The sequence below is a fragment of the Triticum urartu genome, chromosome 6, assembly GCF_003073215.2.
Source record: "Triticum urartu cultivar G1812 chromosome 6, Tu2.1, whole genome shotgun sequence".
NCBI lineage: Eukaryota > Viridiplantae > Streptophyta > Magnoliopsida > Poales > Poaceae > Triticum > Triticum urartu.
The window spans coordinates 64,630,927-64,643,428 of record NC_053027.1 but is presented as its reverse complement, the minus strand read 5'-3'; the positions used below and the strand labels follow the sequence as shown (position 1 = coordinate 64,643,428).

Here is a 12,502-nt window from a genome sequence, read left to right as displayed (position 1 = left end):
TGAGGGCGCCGACCAGGAAGCCGATGCCGTTGCCGGGCATCAAGGTCATCGTCCCGGAAGTCGACGATGCTTCCGTGCGGCGAGGGGATAAGCTTGGGGATCTGTTCCTTTTTTATGGAATATATGATACGTTTTTTTGCATGGCCTGCGTGGTGCGTGATTGTAGGGATTTTGGTCGCGTGGAGTCTGTATGATACGGTGGAGCGGTGGAGGATGGTCAGTCAACCTTAATTGTTAGGTGCACACCAGAGACATATGAGATAAAGGCTATCCGTTGGATTGAGATTAGTAGGTCTAATCATGCGATGGTAATGGGTCTGGGTACGTTTTGTGGGGTGCGCTTAGTGAAATTCTTGTTGGATTGTTTAATAGTAGTGGAGAAAATTGGCAACTCAGTTTTTCGTTTTGCAAAAACCAATCTTTCGTTATCCTTGGATCTGTTACCGTAACAAAACAGAACTTCACAAAAACCAATCACCGTATCCGAACAACCCCATAATATCTCGCGTTGGCCCTCACGCGCACACATCCCAATCTCTTCCTGCTCCCTCTCCGTGCTAGGGTTCATCGTACCAGCCGCCATGATGCCCCAGCCGCAGCCCGGCGTCGCCCCGCCGCAGTGGGGCGCCATCCCACCGCCCATGCCGCCTCACCACCTCTACGCGCCGCCGCCCCCGCAGATGTGGGGCCAGCCGCTGCCGCCCCAGCAGGCCGCGTACTACGGCCGGCCGGCTGCCCCGACGCAGGCGCCCGCTGGGCCCAACGAGGTCAGGACACTCTGGTTAGGGGACCTGCAGTACTGGATGGACGAGAACTACGTCTACAATTGCTTCGCGAGCACCGGCGAGGTATATATGTGCCTCTCGCTCTCCGGTGCCATCTCCTCAGAATCCGCTGTATAATTGGTTCAATATGTCGATGTGGATTTTGCCAGTGGTTTTTCGTGGGCCCTTGGGCGACGCTTGATGCAAACACGAATACGTATCCGTGATTGACGTAAAACACGTTTGTGTGTGTCTGGCCCGCTCCAAACCACTAATATTCTTCAGCTAACTGTTTATACTTTCTGAAAAGCAACTCAGTATATTGATTTGTGATTATTTATCATCATGTGTTCTAGAAATTATACTATCAGTTTGTGTCTATCGTTTACACACAGTATATTGATCTTTCGTATTGTCCTCTTTAATTTGTAGGTGCAATCTGTGAAGCTGATTCGTGACAAGCAGACTGGACAACTTCAAGGTTATGGCTTCATTGAATTCACAAGCCGTGCTGGCGCTGAAAGAGTTCTTCAGACATTCAACGGGGCAATGATGCCAAATGTTGAGATGGCATACAGATTGAACTGGGCGACTGCTGGTGAAAAGCATGATGATGGCGCTGATTACACAATATTTGTTGGTGATTTGGCTGCTGATGTCACAGACTACGTATTGCAAGAGACATTTAGGGTACGGTATCCCTCTGTTAAGGGTGCAAAAGTTGTAACGGATAAACTGACAATGCACCCAAAGGGCTATGGCTTTGTGAAATTTGGTGATCCCACAGAGCAAACTCGTGCAATGACTGAAATGAATGGGATGCTCTGTTCTTCAAGGCCCATGCGTATCGGACCAGCTGCAAATAAGCAAAAAGCAGCTGGAGTTCAAGAGAAAGGTAAGAACTAAATCCTTGTCGGCTAAATTTAATTTGTTTTAGCAGTGTTTTAAAGATTAGTACATTTGCAGTTGACTTGTAATTGATTTTATGTGCTCATTTTGTCCTTAGTTGTTCTTGCAGTTACTTATTGTATTAGCCTTCTGTGGTTCAGTTTCCTTTATTACTAGTTGAAAATGTGTCGAAGCTTGGCTTGAGCAATAAGTTCGTAGATCCACAACAGTTCCTTCGTGAATTCGGATAATTTAATAATACATTAGGATTCTGAAGTATACTCATAAACTCCCATTGTGTCGAAGCAGGATATCAACAGGCTCTCTACGACTGACATGAACAGCATTACATATCTTGTGTAATGCGTGGTCTCTGTTAGGTCAGTGTTAATCGTTTATGTCCTAAATTTGAACCTGGTTCTTTTGGTATCCAGTACTTCCTTTCCAGTTTCGTTCCTTCCACGTACTCGTTTTATTTCTTCCTGAATCTTTAATTAAAGCTGTCTCTTGAACTTCACAACCTTCATCGGTCGTAGGATCTGTGGCAGAACGTGTATAGTGTAATGTCTTGTAAAACAGTTATGGGTGTGAGTAGTCCTTACCTTTTTCTCCCTACTATTTTTAAATTTGTTGTGTTGGATGCTATGCTTAAATATCAGTGTCCTTGCCAATCAAGTTTTAGATTAATGCCAAAAAAGCCTTCCAAACATGGGTTTAGTTGTACAGATTTCTTAGGAATGGTCAGAACCTTTTGTACCCGGAGGCTCTTTGTGCTAAGTTTATCCAAGAAATCATATATGATAAAAGCACGTGCACACATAACGTAATTTGTGGAGTCGTGACATTTCTCTATACTACTCATAATGAAATGTTTGGATCTGTGACATCTTTATATGTCACACATCCTCTGCGTGGTTGTTTAGTTTGTTAACCGATTATTTGCACCTTGTGATTCTATTTCCTTGCAACTGTATTAGTTAGCTTTGTCAAATTGAGATTTGGCGTCACAGCTAGTTGTTGAGTTCTGGTGTTTGTTTATTTGCTAATCAGCTTATTTCTGTGGCATAATGTTGCAAACACTCAGCTGTCTTATTGTCTTTCTGGATTTGAGTTTCAAAGTTTGTTGAGATATTTTGAGCACTAATAATGACTTGAGTAGCTTTATAAACAACTTCATTTTTTGGGCATGTATTGGTTTTATAGCAACTCTAGTAGAGTCACCATATTAGCCTGATTGCCATAATAACTGTTCGTATGGCAATTTTTGTTGAAAAGGTGGGTCTATCTATCGGCATCTTTTTTGGAGGCTGCTGCAAGCTAGGTTTGCAATTGTCTGGGGTCCTGCAAGTTCCATTGATTGCATTGATCAGCAGGCGTTTTAACATATGATTAATTATTTACTTGCATAGTTGGCCTGAGTAATTTTCAAAAACAAACTCTGAAATTTAATATGTTAAAGTTTGTTATTCGTCTTCTCATTATTAGTTCTTTTGGCCATTGAGTACTTGTCCAAGGACTGAAGAATGATACACTATCTACAAGAACTACACTTTCGTCATTGCAATCTTGCAGTGTTATTTTGTTCTGATGTTCGGTGTAGTTTCTGAGATTTGATGCACAATGATATTTGATACGCCTGATTTGCCCTTTTTGTCTCTACATATTGTTTAATGAACAAGTTGTAATTCATTATGCTTGATACTGCAGTATATATTTGACCTAGTTATTGCTAGGTAGAATGTGTGAAGCATGACATGGCATTTGTATGAGCAATTGCATTTACCAAGCATTCCTATTCAAGTCAATTGAAAAATTTATAACCTGCATGTCATACATATTCATATATTTGTTTTTCAGTTCAATATCCCTCAAGCCTGACAATATATCTTTATTTGTCTTTATTATTTACAGTACCAAGTTCTCAGGGGGTTCAGACTGACAATGATCCTAGCAATTCCACTGTGCGTTCTTTGTTCTATTTCCTTGAATGCAAGCAACTAGCCTAGTGACTGGTTATGTTTGATAGATCATCTATCTTTGGTGAATGCAGATATTTGTTGGTGGCCTTGACCCCAAAGCTACTGAGGATGTGTTGAAACAAGTTTTCACTCCATATGGTGATGTGGTCCATGTTAAGATACCTGTTGGCAAAAGATGTGGTTTTGTTCAATATGCTAGCAGGTTCACTATTTTTACCCTAGTTTTCTGGTACCAATCAGTATATTCATCTAAATTCTAAGCAGTCTGTTACTGTAAAATTCAGATCCTCTGCAGAGGAAGCCCTGCTAATGCTGCAAGGTACCATGATTGGAGGGCAGAACGTGAGGCTTTCATGGGGTCGAAGCCCTTCAAACAAACAAGTTCAGGTGATTTCATCTCTCACATATTGCACTTGCTTTCATTACCCCTCCAACCAATTGAAGCTATATATTTTTAGTCTCAACAGGACTTCAACCACTGGGGTGGTGCTACTGCTAATGCTGGCTACTATCGCTACGGACAAGGCTACGGGGCTTATGGATATGCTACTCAACCTCAGGACCCAAACATGTATGGGTATGGGACATATGCTGGCTACCCAAACTATCCACAACAAGTAGCACAGCAGCCGCAGCAGGAACCTGTAAAATCTTCGTTAATTACAGATGCCGTCTGACTTAGGGCAGTCATGTTATATTGACATCATCCTGTTACATCAAACATATGCTGCTTGAATGGTAGGTTTTTTTTGTTTGTTTGGCATGGATGAGATATAGATAGAAAAACATTTTTTTTGTTTATTAAAAGAATCGATTATATACTAAGGAAAAATAAATCATGCTCTTATATTGGTATGATGAAGTGGCTTGCAGAATTACCACTGCACACAATTGGCTCATAAATAGTTGAGTAGCCAGGTTGAACAGTTAAATCTTTAACCTTGGCGAAGACACGCTTTCTCAGAGTCTCCTAATAGTCGATAAGATCTTTTGTACTTTGTAGTACGGTGTTGACGTCCGTTTTACCATGATCTACTACGTTTTATGAACATGAATACCATTTTACAGCATTGCGTTAGCTCCGGCTAGTCCAACATTTGTATATGTGCAAATGCTCCAGTATGTACGTTCACAATCAGAATCTGATCAGGGCCATTTTGTTGTTTCAAGTGATCAGAGCTGATGGGCGAGATGCTGCTATTGCAATTAGAACTTCTGATGTGACTTGTGGTTTATATTATTACTTGCCATGTCTTTTATTGGCTATTTTCGTCTTCTGTAGGAGGACTTGGTCTTTAGATACATAGTAGAAGGGTTGGGCGTGCTTTGCCGCGTCGTTGAATTTGTTGTGATTTTGCGAATCAACCTGTGGTTGAGTTGGTTAGGTGGAAGTGGTATCCCCAACCCACTAGTGTTTAAATCCTGGTGCTCGCATTATTCCTGGATTTATTTTAGGATTTCCGGCGATGCGCTTTCAATGGGAGGAGACGTTCCCGTCGACGACGAGGCGCCTACGGTGACTTCGTAAATCTCAAGATGATATGCCGGCTCAGTCTCTCGGAGGTGCTCATAGGGGTAGGGTGTGCGTGTGCATGTTCATAGGGATGAGTGTATGCGTGTGTATATGAGCGCTTGTGTATGTACTGATGCTCAAAAAAAGAGAATTTGTTGTGATTCTTAAATTTCTTTGCTCACTCCATTTCAAAGTATATGATGTATTACTCTTTTGAAAAGTCTAACCTATTTAAGTTTGATCAAATTTATAAAGAAATTAGCTTCATCATGAAATGAATTTTCATTTTTTTTCATTTAATACTGTGGTCAAAGTTAAAAAATTTGACTTTCCAAAAAACTAATAACCCTTATAGTTTGACACTGATGGAATATTTAGTTTGACCAGTGGGGGAGATGATGAAGTGTGTTTTATGTTTATTTATAATGCGGTTATTTGGTGGGCCTTTCACGGAGTGATTCTGTGCTATTCGCTAATCAATCCATATTTATGTGGGGATATTTTTTCATCAGTAGTTGCATGTACTGTATTCGTGCTATCATGGTGGCGTTTTTTTTCTCTAGATGATGGGAGTCTGCGAGGGGTTGATATGTTTTCATAGGCCGGTTGCTGCTAATTGATTTGAAAAATCGCTGACCCGATCAAAATCGTAAATCAAATTCAAAATTGAATACCTCAATCGAATGAAAAACTTTAAATTAGAGAACATAGAGAATTAAAATAATTAAATAGGAGAGCGCCTTGAGATATTGTTGACCCAGTCAAAATCGGGTGATCCAATTCTAAATTGTAGCCTTAATTAATTATGAAGATTTAAAAATTAAAAAGCATGATGTATTGTATAAAATATTAAATAAGAGAGTTTTGAGAAATTATTGATCCGATTAAAATTAGGTGACCAAATCATAATTGAAGACCTTAATTGATTGTGAGGCCTCCAATCTTAGGGACCTTAATGTTTTAGTATATTCATGCTTGCAGATCGCCACTCCACAGTTTGCCAGTTAACTGAGCATAGGAGATTAGAAAATAATCAAAATCATAAGAAAGAGAGCAAATAGTTCAATGGGCAGATTGGCGGAAAGAATCGAGGGAAGAACCAACGAATTGGAGAGTAGTAGAGAGGAAGACGGCACAGCTGTTCTGCACCCGAGCTCACATGAGCTTGGATGAACAGTAAAATCTAAAAAAATGTTAAATAGATTCTAAACAATCTGGATTTTTTTTTTGCAAAAAACTTTGATGTTTTTAACGTATGTGCAAATCTTCGCTACGAAATCACATTCGTGTAGGTGTGGGTAAAAGAAAAAACAAATCGTTACCCCAAATAGCAGTCTTTTTGAAGCATCAATTTTGTTTTTTTGCCCACACCTACACTAATGTGATTTCATAGCAAAATTTTTCATGAATGTTGAAAAACATTAATGTTTTGTGTAATAAAAAATTAGATTTTTTTAAATGTTTTTAATATTTTTTTCGGATTTTATTGTTCACCGAGCTATGTGAGCTCGGGTGCAAAGCAACACTTTCGGGATTGACACATGTTGCTGCTTAATCACCTGTTGAGCTTTCGATTACAGCGGCAGACAGGCAAGGAATAAAGCGGACGAAGCGTGGGTTGCATTTGCATAGAACGAAAGCACCCTCCGAGGCGAAGAAAACTACTACCTCCGTTTTGGTTTATTGGTCTTTATTATAATTTGTGCTAAATTTTGATCATGAATTTAATTAACAAAATATTCATGCATGTCATAAAAAATTATATCATTAAAGACTATGTTTAAATACCAATCCAACGATATAATTTTTGTTGACATGCACTAACATTTTGTCAGTTAAATTTTTGATCAAATTTTATTATAAATTACATAGAAGACTTATAAACCACAGTAGTAGTGTGCAGCCGGCCAGCTAGAAGCCCCATGGAACCACCCAGAGGCCACCGCTACATAGAAGCACAGTCGAGACACAATGAGTCGCGTGTGTGATGGAAGCAGCAAACGACCCTCCTCGAATGACATCGGGCTCCTCAAATGACCCTCAAACGTTCGGACTGACCGGTATTTCTCATATTCAGTTCAAATATGAAACGAATATGAGGCGTCCAGGCACGCCCGTCACGTCGGACCTAGCCCATACTGGCCCATCCGATCAACTTATATTCGTCCTTATCCTCTCGTCGGATCAAACCCTAGTCACTTCACTCCACTCCTCTCCGTCACCCGAGCTCACCTCCAGCGGTCTGCGACCTTCTCCACCATGGCCGGCAGTGGATCGGACTCTGACCAGTCCGGATCCGTCGACTAGGGTGTCATCCCGTTGTGGGTTGGATGAGGCAATGGCAATCCGCATTGCACTCTGCCGCTCCCAGGAGGACAGTGCCTGATCGACAGATGGATCCATCCGCCGCGACGCCATAGCGTCGAATCACCGGGCGCTTAGGTCCTCTGTTGCTGGATCCTCGTGGTCCCGGCCGGAACACCTCTCCTTCCCCATCACCGGTCGGGCAGAGTATGAGTCTCCCCGAGAACGGGCGGCCCGCCGTGGGAAGGAGAGGATAAGGGCCGTCGAGGCACGTCTCGCGGCAGAAATGGCGGTGGCGGTGCGGGCGGCCGCAGATGAAGAAGCCATCCACACCCGCATTGTGAAGAAACGACAGCGAAGGAACACACGCGCCCTCGTTCATGAGCAAAATCAGGCGGTCCGTGGCATGGCCGGACTGCCACCGAAGGAGAACAACTCCGGCGATGGGCAGATCTAGCTCGATCTGTACTGCGTCTTCGACCGGTACTTTCGCGAGAAGGACGGCAAGGGCGTCGGGAAGGGCAAGGACAGCCATGAATGAACTCCACCATAGCCAAACATGCCAAATTTTGGTAGTCCGATGGCATGTTTAGTGTAGTGTGATGGACTAGTCGGATGATGCGTGTGCGTCGACGTAGTTGCATGAGTTTGTATGGATTTGAGATTTGGTAATTGACGTTTTCGGATGTGGACTGTATTTTTTGAGGAGTGTACGGTCAATGCCCGCGGGCGCGTCTGTGGGCGTTTGAGGGACCGAACTTGTCAAGTCCGGTTGTAGATGCTCTAAACCATCTACACTCCCTAAGCCTCCGGCCAAATGGGCCCAACAGTCACCCATGTCCAGATCAAAATCATGTACATTGACGAAAAAAAATCATTTTTTTATTGAAAAGCTTCCAATTTATTCCTCTTCAATCATGATACTACAACGAACACGAGAAACATTATATCCAAATTCATAGACAACCTAATGACGACTACAATCATTGAAGCGAGCCGAAGGCGTGCCGCTGTCATCGCCCCTTCCATGTTGGAGCCGGGTAAAATTTGTTGTAGTAGACAATCAAAAGTCGTCGTGCTAAGCCTCCATAAAACCAGTGCAACATAACAGTAACCATCGCCATTGAAGAGTAACGTAGATCGAAAAAATCCAACCTGGAGACACAAATGTAGACGAACTACGACCAGATCCGAGCAAATTCACCAAGAATAGATCCGTCAGAGACACACCTCCACATGCACACAGATGATGCTAGACGCATCACTGAAACGGGAACTAGGAAGAAAGAACCTTATTCATCTTAGGGAGCCGCCGCACATCCTAATAAAACTTAAAAAAACATCTAAAGATGGAGCCCTCCCGCCAGTAAAGGCCAAAATCCATCGCGTCGTCATGGCCCAAACGAGACAGCCTGGCGACGAAGCCGGCGGGTGACAAAGGAAACCTAACTTCTTTGTCAAGGAAGCGTACGCCCTCAATCAACCCTTGGGACTCTAATCCTAGAGAGCTTAGAGGCTGTTTCGATTATGCATGTGTTGGCTCTGCCAACCACGGGCGTGCCAATTAATTGGCGACCGATTTTCGCCGCCTGCACCTAGCTAAAACATTGGCGTGAAATTGAGCTAGCGAAGGACTGGGCGCGCCAATTATTTGGTGGCCATTCAAACGCTCGCGCTTGGCAGGTCAGCGCCAACTTTTTTGGCAGGGCATCTCGGGGCATCGATTCAAACAGGCCCTTACCGAGTTAAAGATTTGGTCAAACTTAAGGATTGTTCGGGAAGCCTCCAGCTCCGCCAGATTTAAAGATCCGCAGAATACATATTTCCCCGCTCCGTAAATTTAAACTATGGCTCCAGTTGCTCCGGGAGTGGAGTTACGGAGCGGGAGAGACTCCGAACAGGCCCGTAATGGCATACTTCACATTCCAGACACGACAATGATGTTCGTATGTTTTTAGATTTATTTTAGTCCTTCTGGTGATGTGCGTACAGTGGGAGAAGACATTCGTCGATTATGAAGACGTTTGTGACAACTTCGTCAATCTTAAGATGAAGTGTCGACTTAGTCTTTCAGAAGTACTCAGGGCATCTCCAATGGTTGTAAGATAGTTGTTGGTAGATTTTGGCACATAGGATTTTTGATGATGTGTTATACAATAAATGAGGGAAGAAAGGAAGGTTGTATGTACATGAACCAACACCCCTTGCATAAGCTCCAATGTAGAATGAAAGAACACCTTATTTATTATCTCACATCTTATTGGGCAAATTAGATACAACCCATTGGAGTTGTTGTATGTTAAGATGTTGGTTGATTACATGACATATTTTACCAACAAGCTAAGAGCAACTCCAATGGGGCGACCCATTTCGTCCACCGCCGTCCGTTTGGGTCGACGCAGACAGAAAAGGCGCCCAATGCGCCGAGCCAAACGGACGTGTGTCCGCTTGGTGTCTGCATGGCGACCCATTCCCAGCCTAATTTTGAGCCCGATTTGCGTCGGCGCGGACACGAGACGGACGCGCGCGCCTACTCCTCTCCCCAGGCCCGCTGTTCGGTGGCAGCCACCGCCATTTCCCCCTATTTTTCCCAAAAACATTCCCGTCCGCGCGCGCTCCCGCCCCACACCCCGCCATGGAGGACGCCATAGACCTCGAAGCCGCCGCCGGCCTCGCCTCCCTCGCCTCATCCGGCGCCGCCGCCCCCTCCGGGAAGGAAAGCCTCGTGCCCCGCGCAAGACCGCCGCCGCGACTAAGCCAAAGAAGGCGCTGACGCCCGAACAGCGGGCAAGGGAGTTGGCCAAGAGGAAGGGCCGAAGGCACGCCGTGGACGCGAGGGATGAGGCCGCCGCACAGGCCGCCACCGTGGCCGCCGCGCAGCAGGAGGTGACCAACGTCCGCATCGTGGCGGCAACGAGGGAGGCGCTCTACATGCTAGGATTAAACCCTAGCCAGCACGGCCTCGTCCAAGCCGCCGTCGCCGGGGCCAGCACCGGCTCGTCGGCGTTTCATTGGATGGTCCTGCCCGACTTGCCCCGGGCGTTGACTTGCAACCCGATCCCCGGCTTCCACGTCTATCCGCAGGCCTCCCGCCTCTCCGGGGAGTGCTCGCCCGACGTGAGCGTGGTCGCGCCTTCCACGCTCGCGCCTGCACCCATCGACCTCAACGCCACCCTGGTGGCCGGTGGCTCATCATCCGGAGTCGCGAGGAAACGCGCGCGGCAGACGCCGGCCGACGTACTCCCAGACGCCCGCAACCTGTTCGAGGAAATGCTGTCCGTCGACGAGGACTACATGCAGAACCTCATCTTCGAGGGCGGTGTGCCGACCGCTGGCTACAATACCGACGAGACACAAAGCCAGGACGGCCGCGGGGCGTTCACGCCGGCCGCTAGCTATGATCCCGATCAGGCGGCCTTCATGCGTGATCAGGTCGGCATCGACCTGGACGGCTTCCCCCTTGACCACGAGTTCCCGGACGACTACGGGCTAGAGGAAGAGGACGAGTGCGACATCGAAGTGGAGCCTTTTTTTCGAGGACGAGCTCGCCAACCAAGCCGTCGGTCCTAAGCCGAAGCGCAAGAGTAAGCGCACGAAGGCATACACGGCGGCCGAGGACAAGCTTCTTTGCGAGTGTTGGCGAGACATTGAACAAGACCCCAAGATGGGCGCTGAACAAAAGCATTCAACCTGTTGGATTCGTGTCCACCAAGAGTTTCATGAGCGCAAGAAGTTTCCACCTTACCAATTTGTGAGCACGTGTGGGTGGGTCTTCATTTCCAAGCGGTGGAGGGTGATCCAACAAGAATGCAACAAGTTTTGCGCCACTCTTGAGAGCGTCAAGGCCCGCCCTGTTAGCGGCATCGGCATGCAAGACATGGTATGCTAGCAAGCCGCCCTCTTTTGTGTCATCAAGTTCATCCTTTGCGTGTTCATTTGCATATCACTTGCCAATATGCTTGCATGGAAACATTTTGTACGCATTTCAAGCTTTGGAGGCATTCAAGGTTCAACACAATGGTAAGTGCTTCAACTTTTCCCATTGCTATCGGGTCATCAAGGACGAGGAGAAGTTCAAGGCGCAATATGCCGCACTCAAGTCGCGTGGGGGGAAGAAAGCCGTGGAGGATGTTGGGGAGGGCGAGCCGGCACGCCCGCGGGGGAAGACCAACTCCAAGAAGGAGGACAAGCGAGATGCGGCCACCAACGCCTTGATCGCAAGCGTGGACGGCATGATGAATAAGAAGGACTCAAGGGAGAAGGAGCACCGACGTTTCAAGGCGGAGCAAATGGAAGTTTTCATGAAGATCCAAAGAAGGAGGCTTGAGCTGGACGCGAGAAGCAAGCCAAGATGTTCGAGCTAGAGGCGGAGCAGCAAGCCAAGATGCTAGAGATCGGGGTCGCCAACGCCAAGACCAAGGCGAAAGAAGTGGCTCTCGCGAGCATAATGACCGGGGTGGAGATCATGAAGGTGGATCTCAACACCGTGTCGCCAAGGAAGAGGCCGTGGTTTGAGAAGATGCAGGCCGACATGCTCAAGTTCGACGACGCGTGATCTATGGCGGCGAGTGCCATCTTTTTTGTATGCCGGCAGGTGTGCCAGCATGACCACGGGAGCCGCGATGGTGTGATCGAACTCAAGTCCCACCTTTTTTTTTCTGTGCTGGCATGTGCGCCGGCCGGCTGGCGAGTGCGCCAACATGAACTGTGGTGATATTTTCCAAAGTCGGCATTGTATGTCGGCGTTGGCATGGTGCCGGCATGAGACATTGCCGCTGGCATGATCGGCCGCGGGCCTTTTTTATTTAAAAGTTAAATGCGGACATGAAATGGGTCGGCGCGTTGGACGCACAGCCGACTCAAATGCAAAACTGGGCGGACATCGGGCGGACGGCCGACCCAAACGGATAAAAAGCGGACAAATATGCCGTCCGTTTGGGTCGGCCCGTTGAAGTTGCTCTAACATACAAACTGTTGGAGATGCCCTCGTAGGGATAGGGTGTGAGTGCATGCATTTATAGGGGTAAGTGTATACTCTTGCATGTGACCGACTT

General features: G+C 46.2%; 1 protein-coding gene across 2 annotated transcripts; it reads left to right on the top strand.

The window, feature by feature from the left end:
* Positions 1-271: 271 nt before the first annotated feature.
* Positions 272-4,493, top strand: LOC125512258 (RNA-binding protein L-like). Of its 2 annotated transcripts, none has more exons than XM_048677355.1 (6): positions 272-848; positions 1,197-1,659; positions 3,564-3,613; positions 3,703-3,833; positions 3,916-4,018; positions 4,090-4,493. In XM_048677355.1, exons 1-6 carry the CDS (start codon positions 582-584, stop codon positions 4,306-4,308), a joined length of 1,233 nt encoding a protein of 410 aa, XP_048533312.1. In that variant the 5' UTR covers positions 272-581; the 3' UTR covers positions 4,309-4,493. The 2 variants fall into 2 exon arrangements, with proteins under 2 accessions (XP_048533312.1, XP_048533313.1); XM_048677356.1 differs by having other exon boundaries at positions 275-848; positions 4,099-4,493.
* The last annotated feature ends 8,009 nt before the right edge of the window (positions 4,494-12,502 follow it).

Excerpts from the sequence above, each read along its gene's own strand:
- LOC125512258 (XM_048677355.1), top strand. The coding sequence starts at position 582 with ATGATGCCCCAGCCGCAGCCCGGCGTCGCCCCGCCGCAGTGGGGCGCC. Across the intron at positions 3,614-3,702 it reads ATGATCCTAGCAATTCCACT|ATATTTGTTGGTGGCCTTGA; the intron begins GTGCGTTCTTTG and ends TGGTGAATGCAG. Across the intron at positions 4,019-4,089 it reads CTTCAAACAAACAAGTTCAG|TCTCAACAGGACTTCAACCA; the intron begins GTGATTTCATCT and ends ATATATTTTTAG.